This window comes from Danio rerio, chromosome 7 (assembly GCF_049306965.1).
Source record: "Danio rerio strain Tuebingen ecotype United States chromosome 7, GRCz12tu, whole genome shotgun sequence".
NCBI lineage: Eukaryota > Metazoa > Chordata > Actinopteri > Cypriniformes > Danionidae > Danio > Danio rerio.
In genome coordinates, this window is record NC_133182.1 from 13,981,967 (window position 1) to 14,005,922 (window position 23,956).

General features: G+C 35.7%; 2 protein-coding genes and 1 long non-coding RNA gene across 8 annotated transcripts in view; all 3 read left to right on the plus strand.

The window, feature by feature from the left end:
* The window catches only part of LOC100004499 (stereocilin), a 65,017-nt gene extending 56,417 nt beyond the window's left edge, over positions 1-8,600 (plus strand). For all 3 annotated transcript variants that reach the window (XR_012383171.1, XM_073908102.1, XM_073908101.1), the window contains exons 29-30: positions 2,748-2,895; positions 8,492-8,600. Coding sequence is in view for 2 of the 3 variants with exons in the window: in XM_073908102.1 (XP_073764203.1) it covers positions 2,748-2,895; positions 8,492-8,580 (237 nt within the window). In the remaining variant the exon portion in view is untranslated. The remainder of the gene's footprint in view (positions 1-2,747; positions 2,896-8,491) is intronic.
* LOC137496151 (uncharacterized) lies at positions 4,279-5,833 on the plus strand. Its single transcript, XR_011016253.2, has 3 exons — positions 4,279-4,307; positions 4,634-4,740; positions 5,698-5,833. It is a non-coding gene; the product is annotated as an uncharacterized lncRNA (long non-coding RNA).
* Positions 8,601-12,565: 3,965 nt separating the features above from the next.
* furina (furin (paired basic amino acid cleaving enzyme) a) overlaps positions 12,566-23,956 on the plus strand; it is a 218,949-nt gene continuing 207,558 nt past the window's right edge. Inside the window, exon 1 of one of the 4 annotated variants that reach the window (XM_073906893.1) lies at positions 12,566-12,676. The gene's annotated coding sequence lies outside the window, so the exon portion shown is untranslated. 4 annotated transcript variants of the gene reach the window in all.

A 23,956-nucleotide genomic window follows, 5' to 3' on the forward strand; every position in this document is an offset into this window, starting at 1 on the left:
TATTGAAATATGTTTGTTTCGGACAGGCAGTAATATACACTTATTGGCCACTTTATTAGGTACACCTTACTAGTATAGTGTTGAACCCCCTTTTACCTTCAGAACTGCCTTAATCCTTAAAGGTACTGGAAAATTCCTCAGAGATTTTGCTCCATATTGACATGATAGCATCACACAGTTACTGCAGATTTGTCGGCTGTGCATCCATGATGTGAAACCCCCGTTCCATCATATCCCAAAGGTGCTCTATTGGATTGAGAATCTGGTGACTGTGGAGGCCTAAACTCAACTAAACTCTGGTAGGCTGTGGTGTTGACACGATGCTCAATTGGTACTAATGGGCCCAAAGTGTGGCAAGAAAATATCCCCCGCACCATTACACCACCACCACTAGTCTGAACGATTGATATAAGGCCGGATGGATCCATGCTTTCATGTTCTTGACGCCAAATTCTGACCCTACCATCCGAATGTTGCAGCAGAAATCAAGACTCATCAGACCAGGCAACATTTTTTCAATCTTCTATTGTCCAATTTTGGTGAGCCTGTGTGAATTTGTAGTCCCAGTGTCCTGTTCCTAGCTGACAGGAGTGGCACCCAATGTGGTTTTCTGCTGCTGTAGCCCATCTGCCTCAAGGTTGGACATGTGCGTTCTGCTAACTGTGTATTTTCTCTTGTTCTGACCAATTTGTGTTAACAGTCATTTGGACAGGTGTACCTAATAAAGTGGCTAGTGAGTGTTAATTAATAATAATAAATAAATAAATGGTCTAGGGGTCTCATTTTTAATACTTGGCATAGAAACCTTCCTAACATACGCCAGAATAAATTTTAATTCAGTAATTCCCGATTATGTCTTAAATGCTGATAAAGTGATTTAATTAAGCCAATACTAAGTCAATTATGTTTAATAAGAATTTCTGTGTGGAGTTTGCATGCTGTCCCCGTGTTGAATGGGTTTATAGGTGAATTGAATAAGCTAAATTGGTCTATGTGTGTGAATGAGTGGTTATGTATGTTTTTCAGTGATGGGTTGCAGCTTGAAGGGCATCCGCTGCGTGAAACATATGCTGGATAAGTTGGAGGTTCATTCCACTGTGGCAACCCTTGATTAATAAAAGGACTAAGTCAAAAAGAATGAATGAATGTTTAATAAGAGTTTACTTTAAGTTCCACATGTTCTCCGTTTAGAAATGAGACCCAAGGAGGGACCAAACCAGTCATCAGGTCTAGTTGTGCCCCCATGGGATTACAATTGCCCAACAATTAAGCTATTCTGGCACTGGGTCTGCACATGCATGTATTCAAAAGTCTGTGTTTTAGTCTATCTATACTAAAACTGAACTCCAGCGTTATCAAACTAAAATAGGGTCTTAAGCTTTTCAGTACGTTCAAATTTCATGAGTCGAAAATGTCTACAACCTGCTATAATCTTAACAGAAGCTATATTTTTTTTAAATGAAAATGCACTTGTGTAAATGACCCTGTAGACCAGGGGTGTCAAACTCAGTTCCAAAACTGACTCCAAAACTGACTCCAGTTCCAAAACAGTTCCAAAACTGACTCAGTTCCAGCTAACTCTATCAAGCCTCTTCAACTGCTCCAGAATGCAGCAGCACGAGTGGTCTTCAATGAACCTAAACGAGCACATGTCACTTCGCTGCTAGTCCGTTTGCACTGGCTGCCAGTTGCTGCTCGCATCAAATTCAAAGCTCTGATGTTTGCCTACAAAGTGACATCTGGCCTTGCTCCTTCTTATCTGCTCTCACTTCTGCAGATCTATGTGCCCTCCAGAAACTTGCGTTCTGTGAATGAACGTCGCCTCGTGGTTCCATCCCAAAGAGGGAAGAAATCACTTTCGCTCATGCTCACGCTCAATCTGCCCAGTTGGTGGAATGAACTCCCTAACTGCATCAGAACGGCAGAGTCACTCGCTACTTTCAAGAAACGACTAAAAACTCAACTATTTAGTCTCCACTTCACTTCCTAATCTGCAATTGCCTCTCTGAATATCACACTAACTGTACCCCAAAAAAAAAATAATAATAATAATAATACTAATACTTCCCTTCTTAGACTTTACAGACCTGAAACTTGCATATAGCACTTATTCATTGTTGCTCTTAGTTGTGTAAATTGCTTCTTTGTCCTCATTTGTAAGTCGCTTTGGATAAAAGCGTCTGCTAAATGACTAAATGTAAATGCAAAAGGGCCGAAGCCCTGCACAGTTTAGTTCCAACCCTGCTCCAACACACTTACCTGTAGGTTTCAAACAAGCCTGAAGGACTCAATTAGTCTGATCAGGTGTGTTTAATTAGGGTTGGAACTAAACTGTGCTGAGCTGCGGCCCTTTTGGAACTGAGTTTGACACCTGTGCTGTAGACTAATGAAAAATGAAAGGAAAGCTCTAAAACACACATCATGATTTTGCCAAGTACGATGCGATCCTGGTTCTATGTTGATCCAGGATCATAATTTTTGTAAGAGAAAATGTAATCCATACATATTCCCTACCCCTAAACCCAACCATAATAGTAAATTATTCCCCAAAAGAGGAAAAATAGTTGGACCTAACCATAAGCCTAAACCTAACATAAACAATAAACATATGTCTTAATTCTGATTGGCTGATTGAAATGTTGTTCCAGGATCAACGTAGATGTTAATCCAAGAACATGTCTTACTTGGTAAAATCAGGTTGGCGACCCTAAAATGTTGTTTATTAAACATGACTCTCATTGTTTCAGGTGGTATTCAGTGCCACACAGCTGTCCTGGCTGAGCTCTGAACAGGCGTGTGCCGTGACAGAGGAGCAGTGGGCAGAATTAGACAGCGAACAAAGACAAGCACTTGACATGGCTCAGTTTGAAGGAGAATTCATGCTTGGACACAGAGGTAAGCAGCGCTAGTTCTTCTGATCTGAGAAGTCGTCATGAAATGGAGGTTAATTTGACCTTTTCTCCCATATCGGGATCTTCTTTAAATTAAACCGTTTCTGAAATGAGAAAAAAAAATGAGTAGGGTTGCACAATATATTGTAAATCGCAATGTGTGCATCTGCAATAGTCACATCACAGGGTCTGCAATGTTCTGTCTGAATTATAGTTACCCAGGAACTGAAAATCATAGGACCACTGCTGCATTTAACCATAATAGAGTGAAAGTTTATTGTTAGCATGTGATTTTAAGGCCTGTGACTGAGCATTTCAAGAGAGTTTAAAACATTTGGGCCCAGAAAAAATTCATTTTGGAGGTGTAATATAGATTTATTATATTTCATTAGTTATATTTAAAATTAATTAATATTATTTACATATTTTCGTCTTGTTTCTAGTCCAAATATCTACATTTTAAAGCAAAAACTATATTATTTTACTAACCCCATTGGCAGAACTCTTCGGGTTGACTTGTTTCTTCTGAAGGTAAAAAAATAAAACATTATTTCTTGATTTCTGACGTACCTGAATACTGTCAAATAAAGCTATTCAAGCCATCTTGTGAAACATCGTCTTCATATGGCAATATTTGTTGCAGAAAAATAAAATATGCAGTCCTAAAATGTAGGGTGGTGCATGATTTTGTCCTTTAAGAACTGAATGGACCGCTGAAAAATGAGCGTTGCTAACAAAATGGAGGAAGATTTGATTGCCAGTTTGTACTCAGGGAGTTGTAGAGGATTACTCTGCGCCAAAATGTTTTAAGATGGCCAATGAAAATTAAAAAGAGGAACTAATTTCTACAGATGGAATCATATCATATTAGTTTAAATCACTGCCTCCCAGAGGCAGCGCAGAAACAAGACATGCACTGATAGCCCCACCCTAAAGGCATTCCATGTGACCTGAAGTCAGGAAAAAAAATTTAAGGGGGTAGGGTTGCTGCTAGAAGGGATACAGATGCCAGAGGTTAACAAGAATTATTTACATTATTTATCAAATTACCCAATAAATGTATTTTAATAACATCTACGCCCACCCCAACCCTAAACCCAACCCTCACAGTAATGTAAAAACAGTAACTATATCAAGTATTATTCATATTATTTATTAAATTATCTACACAGCAAATTCATCAGAGTTAAATTCTCGGTGTTGAAGCGTTTCAGAGTAAAGTGTTGACGTTAAAGAGTTAGATTTTGATAAATGAATATAATAAGAGTTAAAATTGATTTTATTCAGTGCGAAATCAAGGAGTTATCTTTTCAACACTTGGTGGTGTTATTTCCAACATCCGGGAATTCATGGAGCCCCAGTCTATGAAGAATTTTCCAGACGCCATTTTCCATCTGAGGTTTAGAACAGCAACTGGTGAGTCAAACTACCTAAATGTTGGTATTTTACTGACTTTCTTTAAGGAAATACAGTTGTAAACATATTGTTAAGTTAATAACTTTAGAATGGAGTGACAATTTTAAACTTCTGCGGTTCATTCATGGTCGTTTGTGTAACGTTATCTAGCTTAACTGCATTACTATTGACTTCTTTTCAAGAATGTTTTTATATATGCTCACGCATACATAGTGCATAAAAACATCAAATGTACATGTTCAACACATTTCTGTCACGCTTAATGCCATTTTGTGCGTTGTTACCCATCTATAAAATAAAATCGACACTTCTCCTTTAATTCGAAGCAAACTAGCGAGGGAATCCCCGGAGCAGCCTAGCCTACTCTGCCCGGATGCTAACGGCAACACAGGACGGTTTCCATGAGCTCTGGAGAGTTTCTAAAACATATCTGGTGAGTAAATGAACATGCTTACTTGTAAAAGGCTTCCTGACTGAAACATATGATCGTTTGTTATTCGTGTACGTTAATTTGGTTATTTTAAACACCGCGGCCCTTTTAAACTGGTTCATTCGTGGCCGTCCATATAACCTTACCGTTAGTCCATAGACTCGTGTGATAACGTAACAGTTACGCTTGAATTATATTAACGTTAAGTGTTGACAACCATTAAAGTCGGAATGTTAACATTAATGTCTTTAAATGACCGCGTTTGCACTTTATCAGACATTTGACGTTACAGAAGTCTCCCGGAAGTTGCGGGACTAACGTTAACGTTATCCCGCAAATGCACAGAGACTCTCAGATGCCCAAGTAGATGCCCGCAAATGAATGATAATCTCCTGGAAATCGCGCGTCTCCCGCCCGGTCATTAAACACTTTGCACACCCCTCTCCACCGCATCCCTCCCAGCTCTTCAGGTACGTCGCGCGCAAGTCACCCCCACCGCTCTTTAGGTGCGTCGCGCGCAACTCATCTCTCCCGCTACCTCCCGCAAATCAACTCTGTATCCCCCGAAAATGACTTTTCCTAACTCGGGATGTCTGACGTTAGTAAGTTAGGCTATCTCTGTAGTCAGGAACATCTTAGTCAAGCTTTTTCTCCCACATGATATTGTGCTTAAAACTATAGGCTAAACTTAGCATGTACTGTACACAACATTTCCGTTTTATTAAAGACAATTTAGTGCGTTGTAAACAGCCACCTGTCTGTAAAATTAATCAACTGATTCATATTTGAGCAGCCTAATGATGATACAGGTTTCATTTGTAGATTTATTTTCAATAATCAACATCTGAATCAAAAGATATCTGAAAAAGTGTGAGGCATACTTTGTGATGTTTATCTCTCTTTTTTATCTGAAGGTTATGCGTATGTGTTAGATACTAATGTGTTGTTGTTTTTTAACAGCCACAGTTCTCTATACAATAACACAAGACCCTGTGACGATTGGCTGATTAGAGACGGATGGTGTATTTCCAGAGTTGGTGAAATGACCAAGCACACCTTCTTGGTCATATGTGGTGATACTAATGAAGGTATGTTTGATAAAGTTCTGTATTTGTTTCACAATAAGCTGAGAGGGTATTAGAGCATTAGAGAATAACAAATGACATGAAGGTGATAAGTTTTGTATTGTGGGTGAACTGTTACTTAAATAATGTTTTGCTCTGCTTTGCACTTTTCCTCTTCTGCTTATCCTAATATTTTAGATTATATTTGGACCTGAAACATCTGCTAGACTCCAGGAAACGTGGCGTCAATACTGGACCTGAAAGGGCCTAACAAGTTGAATCTGGTAAAGAAACACGCACGCACACACACACACACACACACACACACACACACACACACACACACACACACACACACACACACATGCACGCACACGCTTACAGAAAACTGTAAGTTTATGAATATTTTTTACACTGTGGCCAATATTTTGGGGAAGTCAGCATCACTAAATGATATAAAAGATTTTAAGCTCCTCTAAATTTTGCTCCAAGTGTTTTGTTAAATTCAGGATTCTGGACAGACAGCTGCCTGTTTTTCCAGTTCTAGCCATAGTGGTTAACCTAATTGTTTTTGGAGATCCAACAGTGATATATGTGTTTTTTTCTACTTTTCCATATCCTGTCACCTCAACCAGCAGGGAGAGTTAAGTTGTGGATCAACATGAAGATTTTCAAAATGTGAGTTTTGATTTCTTGAATGTTTCATTTACTTTAAATGTTCTTTTAAATATATCATAGAATTTGATTGCAATTTGTTTTCAAACATTTTTCTTAGTCATGCTGGAGTCTTGAAGAGTTCTTAGATGAGCATCACCCTATATCCGTGCATCAGGAACCACCAGACGAGCGATCGTCATGGATAGAAAGGTCATCCTGTGGCTGGGAAGCACTTCATTCACAGGACATGTTTGATGAGATTTCCTAGCTCCAGTTTGTTTTCACACAAGTTTACAGCATTTGTACCTTCATTTAAACTGCTGTGTTTGATATGGAGGACCAAGGAAACACCAGAAGTGAAAGATTTGCACGCCAAGTTGTTTAAAATGTAATTTCAGAAGAAAACTATGCGTTCAGAAGAAAACTATGAGTGACGCTATATTGAACTTTCAAATTGCACTGATGAAACATCAAGTTTGGACCAAAGGACCGAAACAGCCTTTTTGAGCACTGGTCATACATATTTTGTTGATACTGTCTGTACTAATAAAACATTTAAAGCATATTTGACATTGTTGCATTTTAAAAACTGAATGAATTGTTGAAGTGGTGAATGTTTTCAAATAAAATGTTTTTTCTTTTGTAATTTACAGTCTATTTGACCTTTTTACCATATTTACACTCAAGAGAGTTGAATAAAATAACAATATATTACACCAGGGGGTGTTAAATATAGGTACATATTTTAACTCTGCCCAGAGTTAAAATTAACCCTTACTTCGGTGTCAATGTGCCAACCCTTTTGAAAGTGTTGATTTAACTCTGTTTTGAGTGGACCCCATGAGACACTTTCAAAGGGTTGAAATTAACACCCATAGAGTTGTTTTGGGTCCCCATATTTTGCTGTGTATTAAGTTGTATTTTAATAACAGCTCCCTAAACCCAACCTTCACAGTAATGTAAATACAGTCACTATACCAAGTTCTATTCATATTATTTATTAAAATATCCATTAAAGTGTATTTATTTAACATCTACCCCAATCCAAACCCTAAACCCAAGCATCACAGTAATGTAAAAACAGTAAATATACCAAGTATCATTCATATTATTTATTAAATTACACATTAAATTGTATTTTAATTACAGCTCCCTAAAAACAACCTTCACAGTAATGTATAACAGTAATTACACCAAGTATTATTCATATTATTTGTTAAATTATCCATTTAATTGTATTTATTTAATATCTACCCCAACCCCTAAACCCTAGCATAACAGTAAAGTATAACAGTAATCACACCAAGTATTATTCATATTATTTATTAAATGATCCATTAAATAGTGTTTTATTAACAACTACCCCAACCCTAAACCCAACACTCACAGCAATGCAAAAATATGAATTAATGTTGTACAGTGTCACACAAAAATTATGCGATATTGATGTGAGTATCCGCAGCTGTATCCCTTTTAGACTTTACCAGGGGGAGGGAAGGTTATTTGCTTAAAGATTATGAGGACACATTATTTAATTAAATTTTTGTTTTTTTGTTTTACAAATAATAAAGTGCACAGATACATCATAAGTCAAGCACTACCATATACATATATAAAATATGGGAAATGTATATTTTGATTTATGCCGACTTTAATCTCCTGTCATGTCATTACTGTTGAAGTCATAACCATATATGCTTTGGTAGCCAAAATGTATAAGGGATAGTTCACACCAAAATGTAAATCCTGCCATCATTTACTCACGCTTCACTTGTTCCAGAGAGGTTTGAGTTTCTTTCTTATTCAATCAAAAACAGCCATTGACTTCCGTATTATTTTTGTTTCTACTACAGATGTCAATGGCTGCTTGAAACTATTTTCAGCATATCATGTAGTGTGTTTAACAGAAAAAGAAAATCCTAAACATTTAGAACCTCGGGAGTGCGTAAATTTTTTTGCGTGAACTATCCCTTTAATTGTTGGTTTTTAATAAATCTATAATTGTACTAATAAAAGTCTATCCGTCTCTGCAGGCAGGAGCCAGGCGGCATCGTTACGGTTTACAGGCTGCTTCACAAAATGTTTATTATTTCTTGTCTGTACATTGTTGATTCTCTTTTAACAATTAAAACTAAGGATATTTATTTGTTCCTGTTTCTTGAATTCTTACATTTGTAATTAAATGCCAACTTAGAAACAACAACAACATCATAATTACAAATAAACACTGAAATCGGCATGACTAATATCTTAAAGATCTTATTTTGAATACTTTATTTGTGTATCTAATATACTGATTTTGACCTCATTCAACAACCAATGCGGAGAAGTCTGTGACCTGCATTTGTTTTTGTTTTTTTTCAATAATCTGTTATAATGAATTTTATTTCACTATACAGAAATTGTTTCATTGTGATTTTAAAGGGGTGATCCACTACGATATCATATTTTAAACTTTAGTTGATGTGTGTAATGTACACTGTAAAAAAAAAAATTAAATGAAAAAAAAAAATGAAAATTGAAATTAATGAAAAGATCTGAAGCACCAAAAGCAGCCTATTAAAGTTAATTTCAATACTAATTACGCTGTGTGTAAAAATTCTAAATCCAACAAAAAGTTTTCTGGGGTAGCTTACATAATAGCCCCTTTCACACATACAGAGCTTTCCGAAAAATTGCCGGCAATTTTCCGCAAAGGTTGTATGTGTGAACAGGTCCTTTTTGAAAATACCGGTAAATTCGTTCTGGCTATTTTCCGGAAAGAGAAGTTGTAACATTACCGGCAATTTGCCGGAATGCTGCGCTGTGTGAATGCAGAAGGAAGATTACCGTAATAAGCGCGTGCACGTCTAGAACGTGCTGACGTGAGACGTCTGCTTTAGCCAATCACAACAGTCAGACGCATTTACGTCCGCGCGGTTTATGAGAATAAAAGCCTTTGAATATTTTTCCAGACACATTTAGCTGCTAGAAGTTAGTCAGATCACGTTTATATGTTCTTCTTAATGCCAACTGTGTAAATAATCATCAATGAGATGCTTATGATAAGCCGTTGTTTGTTTACCTTCAAGCTTTGTGTGTGCCTGTAAAACAGCCTGTAAGCGCCTGCACACGCACATATTATGAACATCTCGACATGCGAAAGTGATCCTGCGAAAGTTGTTCACAATATTGATCATCCACAGAGTTTGTAATTTAGTCAAATGTTTACAAATACAAGCGCAGCCGTTTAAAGCTCATTTGTGGTGAATGATGTCAGAATTTACCGGTATTTTGGAATGGATGTGTGAATGCTCTTTTCCGGAAACGTCCTCGCCTGTGTGAACAGCACTTTTTTGAAAATACCGGTAAAGTCGTTCCGGAAATTTTCCAGATATTTACCGGTATCACTGTGTGAAAGGGGCTAATGTGTCGGTGCTCTGTGTAAAGGATTCATCTGAATAAACATCAAAATCAGTCCAAGGCACTCAAAAATGTGGGAAAAATGATAAAAAGCCTTTTTGACATGGCTGTTCCTTAAAACTGCGGCTACACCAGGTTACCCTGATGAAGTCAAGTGTTATCAAAATGTGTGGGCACAGTTTTAAGAAATAGCCATGTCAGTAAAGAATATTTCATATTTTTTCCACATTTTTCCAGTGCCTCAAGCCTGATTTATACTTCTGCGTCAAACGCCGGCGTATGCTACGGCGCTGACGCATAGCCCTTTGCTGTGGCCATCGCCGTCACTGACGTGCACCTCTCAAAAATTGTAACTACACGTCGCAACGACGCGTAGTGTAAGCTCTGTGATTGGTCGGCTTGGTAGCGCTGAATGGCGCGAGCGATTGTTTACAAGTGTGGAGTCCCGTGAAGGAGCACCGGGGTCCGTCCTTCGTACGTGGATTACTCAGTTAGCTGGATTTGGACATTGACGATTTGACACGATCCAGGATCGTTTCGTTCTTCAAAGCTGATCCGAGAGTTGTTGTCATGGCAACAGTTCTGCTAGGTCAAACCTGATCGGAAGCAGGTTCAATTCATATAAACAGGATTAGATCGGCTCGGTTCAAGCAAAGATAATACAGAAAGTTTGTTCCGAATTCTGATATTTTCCTACAGTAGTAGTTATATACACTTGGGAAAATGGTACATATTTTTTAACTATATATATATATATATATATATATATATATATATATATATATATATATATATATATATATATATATATATATATATATTTATTTATTTATTTATAAAATAAATTAAGTTATACATATTAATAAAACTTATGCAATCTGCACCCTCGAAATGAAGGTACAAAGACTGCCATCTGGTGCAAAGAGAAAACTTATTGATATGAACTTTTTAGATCGCTTTAGTACAAATTGTGTATGATAGAAATGCACAATATGTGACTTTTTTAAAAGCAATAATACATTTATGCAGTCATAAACATATTTTGATAGTTAATATGCCAGTGATTTGATGCTTCACAAAAGTTGCAGACATCTTTACCAACATGAAAATGCTTTTGTAAACAACCAGTTATTCTTTACACCGATTAAAAAATGGCTACTATAAAGAAAATCTTTTCTAAATGTAGAACTAAATACATTGATTTGCATTGAAATACATGATGAATACTCTTGTCTTGACAAATGAAAGAGTAAAGCCTGCAGCTCACAACAAATGTGTAAAGTTCTTGCGTGTCATATTTAACAAACCGTTTACTGCTAATTTGATGTAATTTTGCTCACATGGATAATTAAATATTGATCAGATGATGTCATTACGTTGCTGTGCCGTCAGCCAATCGTTGCATTGCTGATCATGATTTCGAGGATCGATAGATCTGTCCTTCATAACACACGCAGCGATCTCAGATCAGTTCATCCAGACATTTTAATCTGATTCGCGAACTTGTTTGAAGAACCAAATTAGCGAGAGGTAAGTTATCAAGATTAAAAGATCCAGGATCTGCCAAATAATCTTAGATCATTTAGGCAAGGTACGAAGAACGGACCCCCGGATGGAAAGTTTTGTTTTGTGTTTACCTCATAGTTAAAGTTGTTGCACGTCCGCCGGTTCCTGCCTCAAAACGAGTTTGAGCCACTTGTACATCCCGGAAGTGTTCAGGAAAAGCAAAAAAGCAGATAAGAAACTCGACACAGAGGAACATTTACACCTCACTGCCAACTAGCGTTTCGGAAGTGTTAATGCAGACTGACGGAGACAGCGCGCAGAAGTATAAATGCACAGCCACGCGCGTTGCATGCGGCGTGGGTTAAGCCTGATTTATACTTCTGCGTCAGGTGACCAGCGTAACCCACGGCGCATGCCACGCGCGTGGCTGTGCATTTATACTTCTTCGCGCTGTCTCCGTCAGTCTGCATTAACACTTCCGAAACGCCGGTCACCTGACGCAGAAGTATAAATCAGGCTTTAGACTGACTTTTGCTGTTCATACTAATTAGGCTGTTGTTGTTAGATGAATTTTCAAGAGAGGCTAGAAGAAAATCGTGAAGCTCTCTTTTTGTTTTTGTTTATAATAAATCTTTAAGAAATATTTTTGGTACATCAAAAATGGAGGATACAACAAGCTAATCCAGCTAAAAATGGTGCTTAAAATGACACTTATTGGAGTATTTAAACATCATAATTAAATAGAAAATGAGGTGAATAACTACAAAAAAGTTATTCACCCCCCCCACCCCCCCAAAAAAAAAATGTTTTTCAGACATTTTTAAAAAGCATTTTGTTGCGTCCAACTATTAACTTGTGCAAACTAATATTATTGCAATAATTTCAGAAAGAACTGTAGCTATCAGCTTAAGGGGCAAATGCTGTTCAAAGTTGCCAAATAATGCCTTCATAATGAAATACTGAAATGTCCATCTACATAATGAGTTGTCAGTCCACTGAATTGCCTTTCAGACACGGCTACTGACAAATAAAACATGGCTTGACCTTTGGTCATCAAACCGGCGATGCTTGAACATTACCATAATGACAAGCTTGTAGAGAAGTATGAAATCTACACTTTGAAAAGTGATCCCGCTCGACGTGACTATAATGAGTTTGGGCTACAGGAGCTTCATTAACTGGATCATTAAATCAGCTGTGGGTTGATGCTGCTAATCTAATTGATGGCCGCGCGGGACAGAGGACGCGCTTACCCGCCTAATTTACATTTCGATAGAAGAGCTGGTTTCCTTCATGGTACTCCAGGAATGGTAAGACTGACTGCTGTTGTGCTAAATAGGAAGTTTGTGATCAAATACGAAGTAGCCTGCTTTTAAGTACCAGCGCTGAGATTCCACTTAGTTTATTTTGCGTGCTAACAGTAGCAGCCAGCTGAGAGGTGTCAAATAAACAGCGCATGCGCATATATTTATTTATTTTTTTTTTTGTTCTTATGCAAAAACCTCTCTAAATGACGATAAAGTTGTGTGTTTAAGTAAAACATACTTTTATTCTGTTAACTGATTACATGTGTTCATACTTAAGAGAACAACAACAACAACAACAACAACAAAAACCTTTTCAGACATGTTTATATACATTTTCGAAATGAACACTAGTGTTTTAACTTCTGTATAAATTCATATTTGGTGGAATAACACTGCTTCTCAATCACAACACAATAGTCACCAGTTATAATGAAAAATAAAAGCTTTTGAAAAGCAGAACTTCATGCCAATACAAAATATTTCTCCAAACTTTACTCAAACTAGATATACACGGATAAAATGAGAATTTTTAATTGGTCTTATTTTTCTATAGACCTAGGATATATTTACAACAGTTCTGTCTGGTTCTTGACTCTGGCTTATAGCCGTACACACTTGTACAACCTCTTAACCCTTCACCCTTGTGTATTACTCTGCCCACATACAGCCACATAAGGCTTTTTCAGGCGAGAATGTAGTTTAGATTACAACTATGCAGTTCACTTATAGCAGGGGTCACCAATCTCGGTCCAGGAGGGCCGGTGTCCCTGCAGGGGCTGTTTCTCAATTCCAAGAACGCAGAGAACGGACTTGTGTTCTTGTGGAGACCGGTCTTGCCAGGTGTCCTCGGAAGAACGAACTCAGGAGACCGCGAGGGCAGAGAACGCGTTCTTCCTGATGGTCACATGACTTCACGTGTTTTAAATGGTAAATTATTTAAACATTACAGCCTTCATGCAACAATTTATTGTTTTTCCCCTTTTCAAAATATATACTTTAAATAAAAACATTATAAATATATGTTGCACAATATAAATAAAACGGATTTAAATACGAATTTCAGCAAACAAACACCCTTAATGTGTTTATTCCTTTATTAAGATGTACATGGTAATGTTTACTTTCACCGTTTCATTTAGGGAAACTCCTGAGGTAAATAGTTCATATCTATGAACTTTAATAATAAATCTAGATAAAATGCTGCGCTTCCCACCTCCAGAGCGAGTTCGGTGCTCAAGTCTGCATCAGTGCGTCCTCGATAGCAAGATCACATCCGGGAAGTTTCACGCGTACTCCGTACTTGCGGTCTTAAGTATTGGAACTGAACTTAGGCAACTGATGATGACGTTTCACGAGAACACGAGGACGCAAGACCGCTGAAGAACGCATATTGAGAAACAGCCAGGGTTTAGCCACAACTTGCCTCAACACACCTGCCAGGGCTGCGTTTCCCGATAACGATTGATCTTAGCACTTAAGAGCGTTTTCTACGAGTCATTTTGCGAACGTTCGTTATTGTTTCACGTGCGTTTCCCAAAAATGCACTTAACACAATTGCACGTAGCCCAGCTTTAAGTGCAACTTAGGAGTCGCTATCCGTTTGTTAAGTGCTGAAATGTCACGCTATAGAATGGCTCGTTATTGTTGCACATGTTATAGCAATCCATATAATTCTTCTTCTACTTGTGTGAATGTATATTCAACTCGAATAACATAAAAAAAAATATTTTTGAGCCAGTTTAAAAACATAAATTAACTGGAAATGTCGTACTGTAAAAACACTGTCTTGCTCCAATCTCGCATAAAACTAATTCTAACAGTCCTTGCCGGAAATGACATCAGCATCATTTTCGATATTTATATGAAACCTTAATTAAGTAGAATTATTTATCAATTTCTTTATCAAAAATTGATTATCTCACATCAAAATAAATAAATAAGTAAATAAATAAATAAATAAATAAGCTCTTACATTTATTTTTCAAAAGTTTAGCCTAATTATTAATTATTATTATTTGTATATTGAATTGTGTAATGTGTAGAAAATATAAATGAATAGAGATATACGTACAAATAAAATGAATAATGACTTTGAAGAGAAGTAAATTGTAGGTGCAATTTGCCGGTTGTCCAGCAGGTGCCCTCATAACTCTGTCTCCTTACGATGCACTTAAGGCTTTACGATTACTCCAGAGCACTCGTAGATCCACGAAGATTTTCAAGTGCTACTTAAGTTACGATGCTTTTGGGAAACAGACCGTAATATTAAGATCAGTCGTACGATCATTTCTACGAACTTCTTAGGCTTACGATGCTTTTGGGAAACGCAGCCCAGGTTGTTTTAAGCATACCTAGTAAGACCTTGATTAGCTTGTTCATGTGTGTATAGGGTTGGAGCTAAAATCTGCAGGACACCGGCCCTCCAGGAACAAGTCTGGTGACCACTGACTTATAATAGTTTCTATTTTGACCCTTTCAGGCTCAAATTAATTTTTAGAAACAGGAAAAATCTGATATTTGGGAAAAATTGTCATATGGTGTAATACTGACTTTTTTCACATGCAAGGCGTTCTGGGATGTTGCAGATTTGCAACATTGGCTCAGTGTGGTAATTAGACACTGACGACTGAATATGATATAAAAATTATTTTTTATGAACAACTTTTCAAACAATGTAACAAATTGCTCTTCTTTGGCAGAACTACAACAAAAACAATATGGGATCCAAATCCAATATCTCAAATCCTCATTGAGTTGGTCATGTTTCCAAGTCACTTTGTCATGTGGTACTCCAAGAAACATTTTTGTGTGTGTGTGTGTGTGTGTGTGTGTGTGTGTGTGTGTGTGTGTGTGTGTGTGTGTGTGTGTGTGTGTGTGTGTGTGTGTGTGTGTGAGCAAGTGGGGAAACTGTTTGTTGCAAATGGACAACCAAGTCCTGCAGCACTAAAAAAACTCATAAAATATGTATCTGGAGTAATAAGGTAGTAAATTTTTAACTGTTGCAAATCTGCAACTCCTGCCTTGAAAGGGTTAAAATATTTCAATTTCATGTTGGCGCCAGTAGCCTAGTGGTACTGCGTGCTGACATATAGCACCAGTGTGCTCGTGGCGACCCGCGCTTGATTCCCGTCTCGAGGTCCTTTGCCCGATCCTTTCCCTCTCTCTGCTCCCAGTGCTTTCCTGTCTGAATTCTCTACTGTCCTATCAAAATAAAGGTGAAAAACCCCTAAAAAATAATTATATATAAAAAAAAACAATTAAATTTTGGAGGATCGGGTTCAGTGCATCGACCGCCATCAGCCTGGGCAGACCAAAGAAAGTGACGGTTGACGTTCTGTCAGAAGATGGCGACAGAGACCACATAATAAGTCCTTAGAGGAGAAAGTCAGCATAAATTACAGCTGAATAAATCATTATAAATCAGGTAAGTGACATTCTAGGTTGATCTATCTCTCTCTATTTTGCATTTTGTAGTGCTGCATTTACACCACAGTAAGGCAAGGCAAGGCAAGTTTATTTATATAGCACATTTCATACACAATGGCAATTCAAAGTGCTTTACATAAACAAGAATAAAAGAAACAAGTAAAATAAAAATAAAAACAAATAATAAAAATGCGTAAAAACAAAACAAAACATAAAAACAGGTAAAATGTGATATAAAAGAATGAAGAAGAGAAAAACATGATAGTGCAGTAATCTAATAGTGTTTGCTTTGCTCCGTTTTTTTTTTCAGGGTTAATTATTGTGAAATCCTGATTGCAACAGAGAAATACTGGGTAATCTCTGTAGACTGATGACATTTCATGACTGTTTTGTCATCACTTTAGACATTAAGCTAAAGAATTACTTTAATACTAGCTCTAAAGTGACATTGGTGAAGTAGTGACGTTGGTGGAGTAGTGACGGTTTCTGCTGTTCTGACATCAGCTGCAGATGTGAATGAATGGTGGAAGAAAGTAGTTCCCCTTACAAAAGGGTTTTTGAGACTTTCCATGTTTGATTTCCCTTTGAATACACGCGATTATTCCGTCAAATTGTTATAGCAGCGCAATATGGCTGTACATCAGCACTGGGGGTGAGGGGCACTCTGCCTGCATCCTTGAGCCAATGCACACCTTCCACCAGTGCCAATATACAGCCATATAAACATGCTACTCGTGTGATATTGCTCATTTATATATATTCTTTTATTAAATTTAGCATGTTCCTACCATCACACTTTTTACTGATTTATAAGGCAACAGATTAAATTTACAATTAGAAAGCAAAAAATCATAATGTATTTGATTAAAAAAAGTGAATTGAACATGATGCACATTAATGTCAATATTTTGATTTGAGTAAGATGCATTTCCCAGTGATGGGTTGCAGCTGGAAGGGCATGCGATGTGTAATAAATCAGCGGTTCATTCTGCTGTGGCGACCCCAGATTAATAAAGGGACTAAGATGAAAGAAAATGATTGAATAAGTAACTAGATGCATAAGCACAGCTTTAAATTACGTCATAGTTTATGCTGCAAAAAAATTTCTACAAAAATTTCAAGTTGATATCAAGTTAGAATGCTGTTTTTGTGAAAGCTTTAATAAAACTATTTCACATTTATTTTGGTATTGTCAATAAACTGGACTCTTTTGGATTAATCTTGAAGTTTTTATTGCTCGTAATATTTTTAATCATTTTGCTTATCTTCTAAAAGGGTTGTCGCAATGCCATTAATTAATCTTAAGATACTATACTTGCTTAAGTGTCACAATACCAAGTAGTATTGCGATATTGTATTTCATAACAAAAATTATAAAGAAAATTGTCATAAAAACTATAGTTTATGTTATAATAAGCCTACTTGAATGTAATTCATAATTCCCTCAAGGCCAAAATGTATTATTTGCACGTCACTTAATCTAAAATTTATTAATTATTTTTGTTTAGTTTGTAGATAACTGACCAACAAAATCAACGCAATCTCACGGCAATTCGTAACCTTTTGATTTAGTGGCTAATTCGTTGGAATTTGTATGATCTAATTTGTACAATTTAGTACGATTTGCTCATCACCCAATGATGGTTGGGGTTAGGTGTGGGGTTGGGTGCCACGCCTCCTTTTTAAAATTGTACATTTTTGTAAGACTGAACTCTTACGAATTTGTACAAATTAGCCACTAAACTGTCAAAACGTAAAATACTTGTTTCCTCATGAGATCAGGCTGACAAAAACACATTATAATAAAGATACAAGTTTTACGGAATAAAATTTGTTACAAAAAACATTTTTCCAACAAAATTAGCCTATATGAAGTGGTCAAATATTGTTTATTTAAATGTTTGCTGTTGCTATTTTGAGTTTTTCATAATTTTTTTTGAAAAATCTTATCAGGTAACAATTCACAGTATTTTATTTTTTCACTTTGTGAGTCATTGATTTAGAGAGATTGTTACGGTTATTGTAGCTACTAAATCATATTACAGAAACAGAAATGAACAGATTCAGATATGCGTTTGAACTGCAGTGTTAGAAAACGTGCAATAGGCTATCATAAAAGCCACAAATTCTACACAGTTTTGCAACCTTAAAGGGCTTCACAAACTATTCAAATAAAATGGTCTGTTTTACAAAAATACAAATGTGTGAGCGTTTTAGTGGCTTTTCCACATGCAACATCTGTTGTAGATAAACCATTAATAACGATACTACTGTTTACAAACTACAGTGGCAACGTCAGTATTCTGGAGCCATAGTATCACGATAGTATTTTTTAGATTAAGAAAACTTTATTGATCCCGCAGGAAACTGGTAGTACTGGTAAACCGTGCAACCCTAACTTATAAAGATGTGATCGTGGGTTATTATATTAAGGATCGCTCTTTTAAATATGCTGGTTTTATTATAAACTTTATAAAATTTTATTATTATGTAAATTTCACATACATAAATCAAAGTTTGGCCAAAGCAAACCTCTTTTCATGGTAATAGAAAAAGAGATTCAAATGTGTATATAAAAGTGATTTCTAAGTCTAAAAATAGAAAATTAAAACAGTTGATATATGCTTCTCTTTTTACTTGTTTACATAAAATGTTTGTATATATGCATTTCCTGTAGTAAAAATAACTAAAATTGGGAAAAATGTGTGTAATATACTTGTATGTAATTTGATAATTATGTACCCTCTTCTCTCTGTGCTTTTTAAAATTGTATTTCTTTTTTTTTTTACATTTATTCTGTCTTGTTAAGAAATGTAAAATGATTTTGTTGTATAAGAAAACTGTACATGCTGGTTCTTGTTATTAATTAAAAAAATGCATAGGCATAGCACACAAACTATAGGGAGTGTGGGGCACAAAGTAATGCAGGGTAAATGTAACAAAGAGTTTTAAAGTATTTGCTCAGGGTTAACCATGGCATGCTTGCAAGGTTTTCACCACTGTGTCAGCAGACATCTTCCTGCCAATTATTGAAAAAGCTTTTCTATTTTATTTTAAATTTATTTTAAAAATAAGTTTATTTAAATTTATTTTAATTTTATTTATTTTTAAAAATCTGTGAAAGTATGAACGTAAAATCTTATATCGTCGTGATCATTGTCTTCTAGGCTAAAAGATGAAACCATTTTGAAAGATGTAAAAAAAACACAGTGACTGCTAGCCAGTTTTGAGGAAAACATGACAAAGTGAAGTTAGTTGTGTGTGTGTGTGTGTGTGTATATATATATATATATATATATATATATATATATATGTATATACATGTATATATATATATGTATATACATGTATATGTATATATATATATATATATATATATATATATATATATATATATATATATATATATATATATATATATATATATATTTGTATGTATGTATGTATGTATGTATGTATGTATGTTAATTGAAAATATTATGGATATATGGATAATAATCCAAATAAATCCAAATGTGTTTATCGAATAAATAAATAATAAATAAATAAATAAATAAACATACTGCGCTGTGTAGAATAAAAACATTAGACAATTACTGAGGAAATATAACTACTATTTAACGTAAAATGAATTAAAATTAATTGTGTGAAATCTGCCTTTTAAGTGTTACAACCTGCAGGTGGGGTGTAAATGGTAACATTTTTACTCCTGGCACTTTTGCCAATACTGCACAGAAACCATAGTTCCAGTGAATAATTCCAGTGCTTATTTGTAGGAGAGGATGGTGTGTTGTTGGTAAAAAATATGGTTTGTCTAACCACAATACTTTGATCATTATTTGGCCAAAACCAAAAAGTGTTCCTTTGTGCCCCGCTCTCCCCTATATCTAGGTGCATCATTTTCATGTTCATTTCAAAGTTAGCTTTGAATAAACTGAATAAAGCTTTATTAAATCTAATAGCCTACTGGCATATTAAATATTGACATCAAATATCCAGCAAAACGCGTGTGTTTTATATGAGCCACACAGGCGTATCCAGTAGATGGCGCAAGGAAATCAAAAAATACCGCGTGACGCGCTCAAGTGGACGCATCCTGACGTCGCTTCTCATTGCGTACATATGTGACGTATTTCCTGAGAAGCAGTCCGTAGACTACCTCTCCACTACAGTCCATTGGATAGAGGTGTATTTTTTTTATATCTTGTTTGTTTACTTGATTTCGCCGTTTGCAGCTTTCCGGCATGCGTCCTTAAGTATGTTGGCGTGCCGGTCCAAAGGTGGCTCAGACGAACCGGGTCTTAGTGATGCCGTAGCGTCGCGTTACGTGCGACAGAGCAAGCAAACCTATCGCAAAGTTTCGCTATTGTACAGCAGATGAGTGCGCGTGGACTTTAGGACAGTCCAGTACGTCAGGACACCTCAGCCTGTCCTTCTGACTACACTACTTTGCTGGTATCCTGAGTTAAGCTTTGTTTTGGGGACAGTGTTCGTCGTCAGTCAAACACGGAGGACTTTTCGTCGTGTCCGCTGAAAGGTTTAGTGGATTTACCGTGTGTCCAAGGAAACGGAAGATTACAAGCTGATGCTGTTGAGGTAAGAATTTCATTCAGTAGCCATTGACTACTTTAAAGCTGTTGTTTAGCCTAGTTTTGCTATAGTAACTTATTGGACTTGTTTTTCCAAACAGTGTTTGGAGTAAACAAAGCTAACGTTAATACATTACAATGTAAAGACACTTTTTTAAAAAGGAAAAGGTAGTTAAACGTGTTACTTACTTGGTTAACTTTTAATGAAGATAATGCGAACGTATGTGTTGTTTTTTGCTTTTCGAATGAGTCTTCATTTTAAGATTTTACTTTTTACCCACCACTGTTAACAAACCTGCGCGAACCACGTAAGTTAGGGAATGTTTTATGACTAACGTTAGCGTTAGCCTTTTGATGTATATAATACTACCTATCTTCGTCTTATCAGACGTAAGTTAGGCCTACTTTTAAAAGAAGATACAATTATGTACAGCTGTTATAACTTCAAACGTGGATAAACCAAACACACGTCTTCTCTAAAAACATTTGGACATTCAGGACGTCTTTTCGTTGTGATGGTTGGTTTCATATTTTGCTAGACAACACAAGCACGTTCCTTGTAAAAGGTGTATCATGTATGTTATTTCAGCTTTTAAATGAAGACGAATGATATTTGGGAACTTACACTGCAAACAATTACATTCAACTGGGCAATTTCAATTCAATTCTTTTTTTTTTTTTTTTTTGAGAATCAAATGACATGATTTAAAAAATAAGTATTTAATATATATTATTTTAGAACGTTTTAATACAATAATCACCAATATGAATGATAGCAATATTGATAATCACAAAAATGTCTTGGAAATGTTACTTGTGAGAGAAGCGTAATTTGTTTGCAAGGTTTAAGAAGGTCTTAAACAAGTGTTAAGTCTTAATTTGTTTTCCTCAATTTAGTCAAGGCAAGTTTATTTGTATAGCACATTTCATACACGATGGTAATTCAGAAGACTTTACATAAACCAGAATAAAAGACACAATAAAATAAAATAGTTAAAATAATGAAAAATTATTCCATTTAAATAATGTACATAAAAAATAAGGTAATTTCAATCCTTAAGAAGTTGGAAATCACAATACCAAGTGTAAATTTCTAACCTCATGGTATTAAATCGACTGCCAACATAAGCACGTTTGTAAAACGTGTATCATAAAATATTTTAAATGAGGACAATAGATATTTGTAAACTTGCACAACAAGCTATTATTTTCAATGAACATACAACTTTGTTGCTTATTGACGTCAATTCTTGTGTTTTTGAAAATCAAATGACATGGTTTTAAAATACGTATTTATTATATTTTAAAACGTTTTAATCCTAAAATCACAAATGATATCAATAAATATAATCACAAAAATGCCTCAAAGTTACTAATGAGAGAGGCATAATTAGTTTACATGGTTTAAGTAGGTGTTTAAAAAGTGATAGTTCTTAGTGTTAATTCCAAGTCTTCATTTTGCTCTTCCTCAATGTGAATCCCAACAGGAATTCTTCAATCTACAACATCATGGTGATAAATGTTGCATTGACTATCAGAAAATGATTTTTCAGTACAATTTTGCAACCAATTTAAAATCAAGATACAACTACTTGAGATTCAAAATTTAAAAAATGAAGTCTTGTTTGGTGAGGAATTAAATTTAAGTGAGTTTATTTTTTTACACGAGCAAAAATATATGTCAGTGGCGTAAAAACATTACTTTTCAATGAGTTTGATTCCCCACGTTTCCAGTTGGCAGGTATTTGTTCTTGTTTTAATTACTGAGGGCAAGATCTCATGTCATTTTCCTTTGCAAGTAATTTTATCTCGATTTTATAACCCTGAGATGTTTGCATTGGGATACATGCATGCATGGTTAGGGTTACTACAAAAGTTGTTGCCATATGCTTGTGTTTGGGAGCAAAGTTATTTGAACCTTTTGTTAAATTAAAATTCGACAAAGATTGGTTCAAGATGTATTTTCAAACCTTTAAATGTTGGTAATATAACTTGTGTTCTCCTTAATGTACATTTAGAGATGCTAGCAATGTGTTTACCCTCATAAAATTGTCTTTATTTGCTCTGAAATGTCCTCATAAAATCTGCGGAAATACTATTAAGATACCCCTTGATTTAAATCTACTTCTACAGTCTTTTTAACTTTTTTTACTATTATTGTGGATAACACTATTTGGAGGTGCTTTATTCTGTCTGTTGTCAAGATATGTTGTCTTTTTGCGTCTAAGTTTGACTTTTTACTCTTTAAATGGATTAGAAGTATGAATTATTTGTAAGTGATATGCCTCTACAAACGGTTATGGATTAGACACTTGTATCTGTTGTCAAAGCTAATGTTTCTGGTGTTTTTCTCACCCCTGAACTAGTTAAATTGATCATGCTTTTATTCTCTTTCCTCATGAGACCAATGTTTCAGCCATTACCAATCCCGGTGTAACGCTTGCCAGGAAACAAAGTTTGTCTCTTCTTTGGAAAAAAAGCCTTTGCTTGTGTTTTGAACTGAAGAATGGATTGCATATGCACAGCTGCCTTGGTTTCCTCTGGTTTTCACATAAAAAAACAGGCTTGTGAGAATCTAAAAGTTGCATCCTGTCTCAAGTTCTTTCCAAGTGGCTCGCTTTTACCGTCAAACACCTCCCTGTCGGGTTTTCGCTCCCTGTTAAGTGTTAACCATGTTGTGATGTCATCACGAGTGGGTGTACTTTGAAATCAGGGCTGGCAGAGCTTTAAATTGCTGTCAGGAAAGTTACGCACTTCTTGTTTGGTTCTTAGCCTACCTTAATCTGGGTTAGACACATGCTCCGAGCTCAAGTGAGTATTGTGCTTTATTTTCTTGTCTTTGACCTGATAATAACATTGTAGGTTAAGTCAGCATAAATCAACTTTTAAACAGATATTTAGTTCAACATTTTAATGGTTTCCTTTTTTTTGGCTTTTACCAATAATGTAAGTTTTAAAGGTTTTTGCGGATGTTGGAACTTGTTTTAATGTTTGTGAAATAATGTGAGAGTTCTTGGAACAAGTATAGTCAGAATTGGTTTATGCTTGTGTAGTGATTTGATATGATTTGGACAAGCTGTCAAACATTTGCTGTAATATTTGTGTGTTCTCGAATATTGTTTACCAATGTGTGGTGATCAAAACTGCTGTAAGCTGTTTACTTGACAGTGAAGCTGAATTAGTCTTACTGAACTTGTAATACAATTACAGGCTTTATGTAGCCTGAATTCTGTCATTTGGATTTTTTTTTTTTGTTTAGTCAAATCTG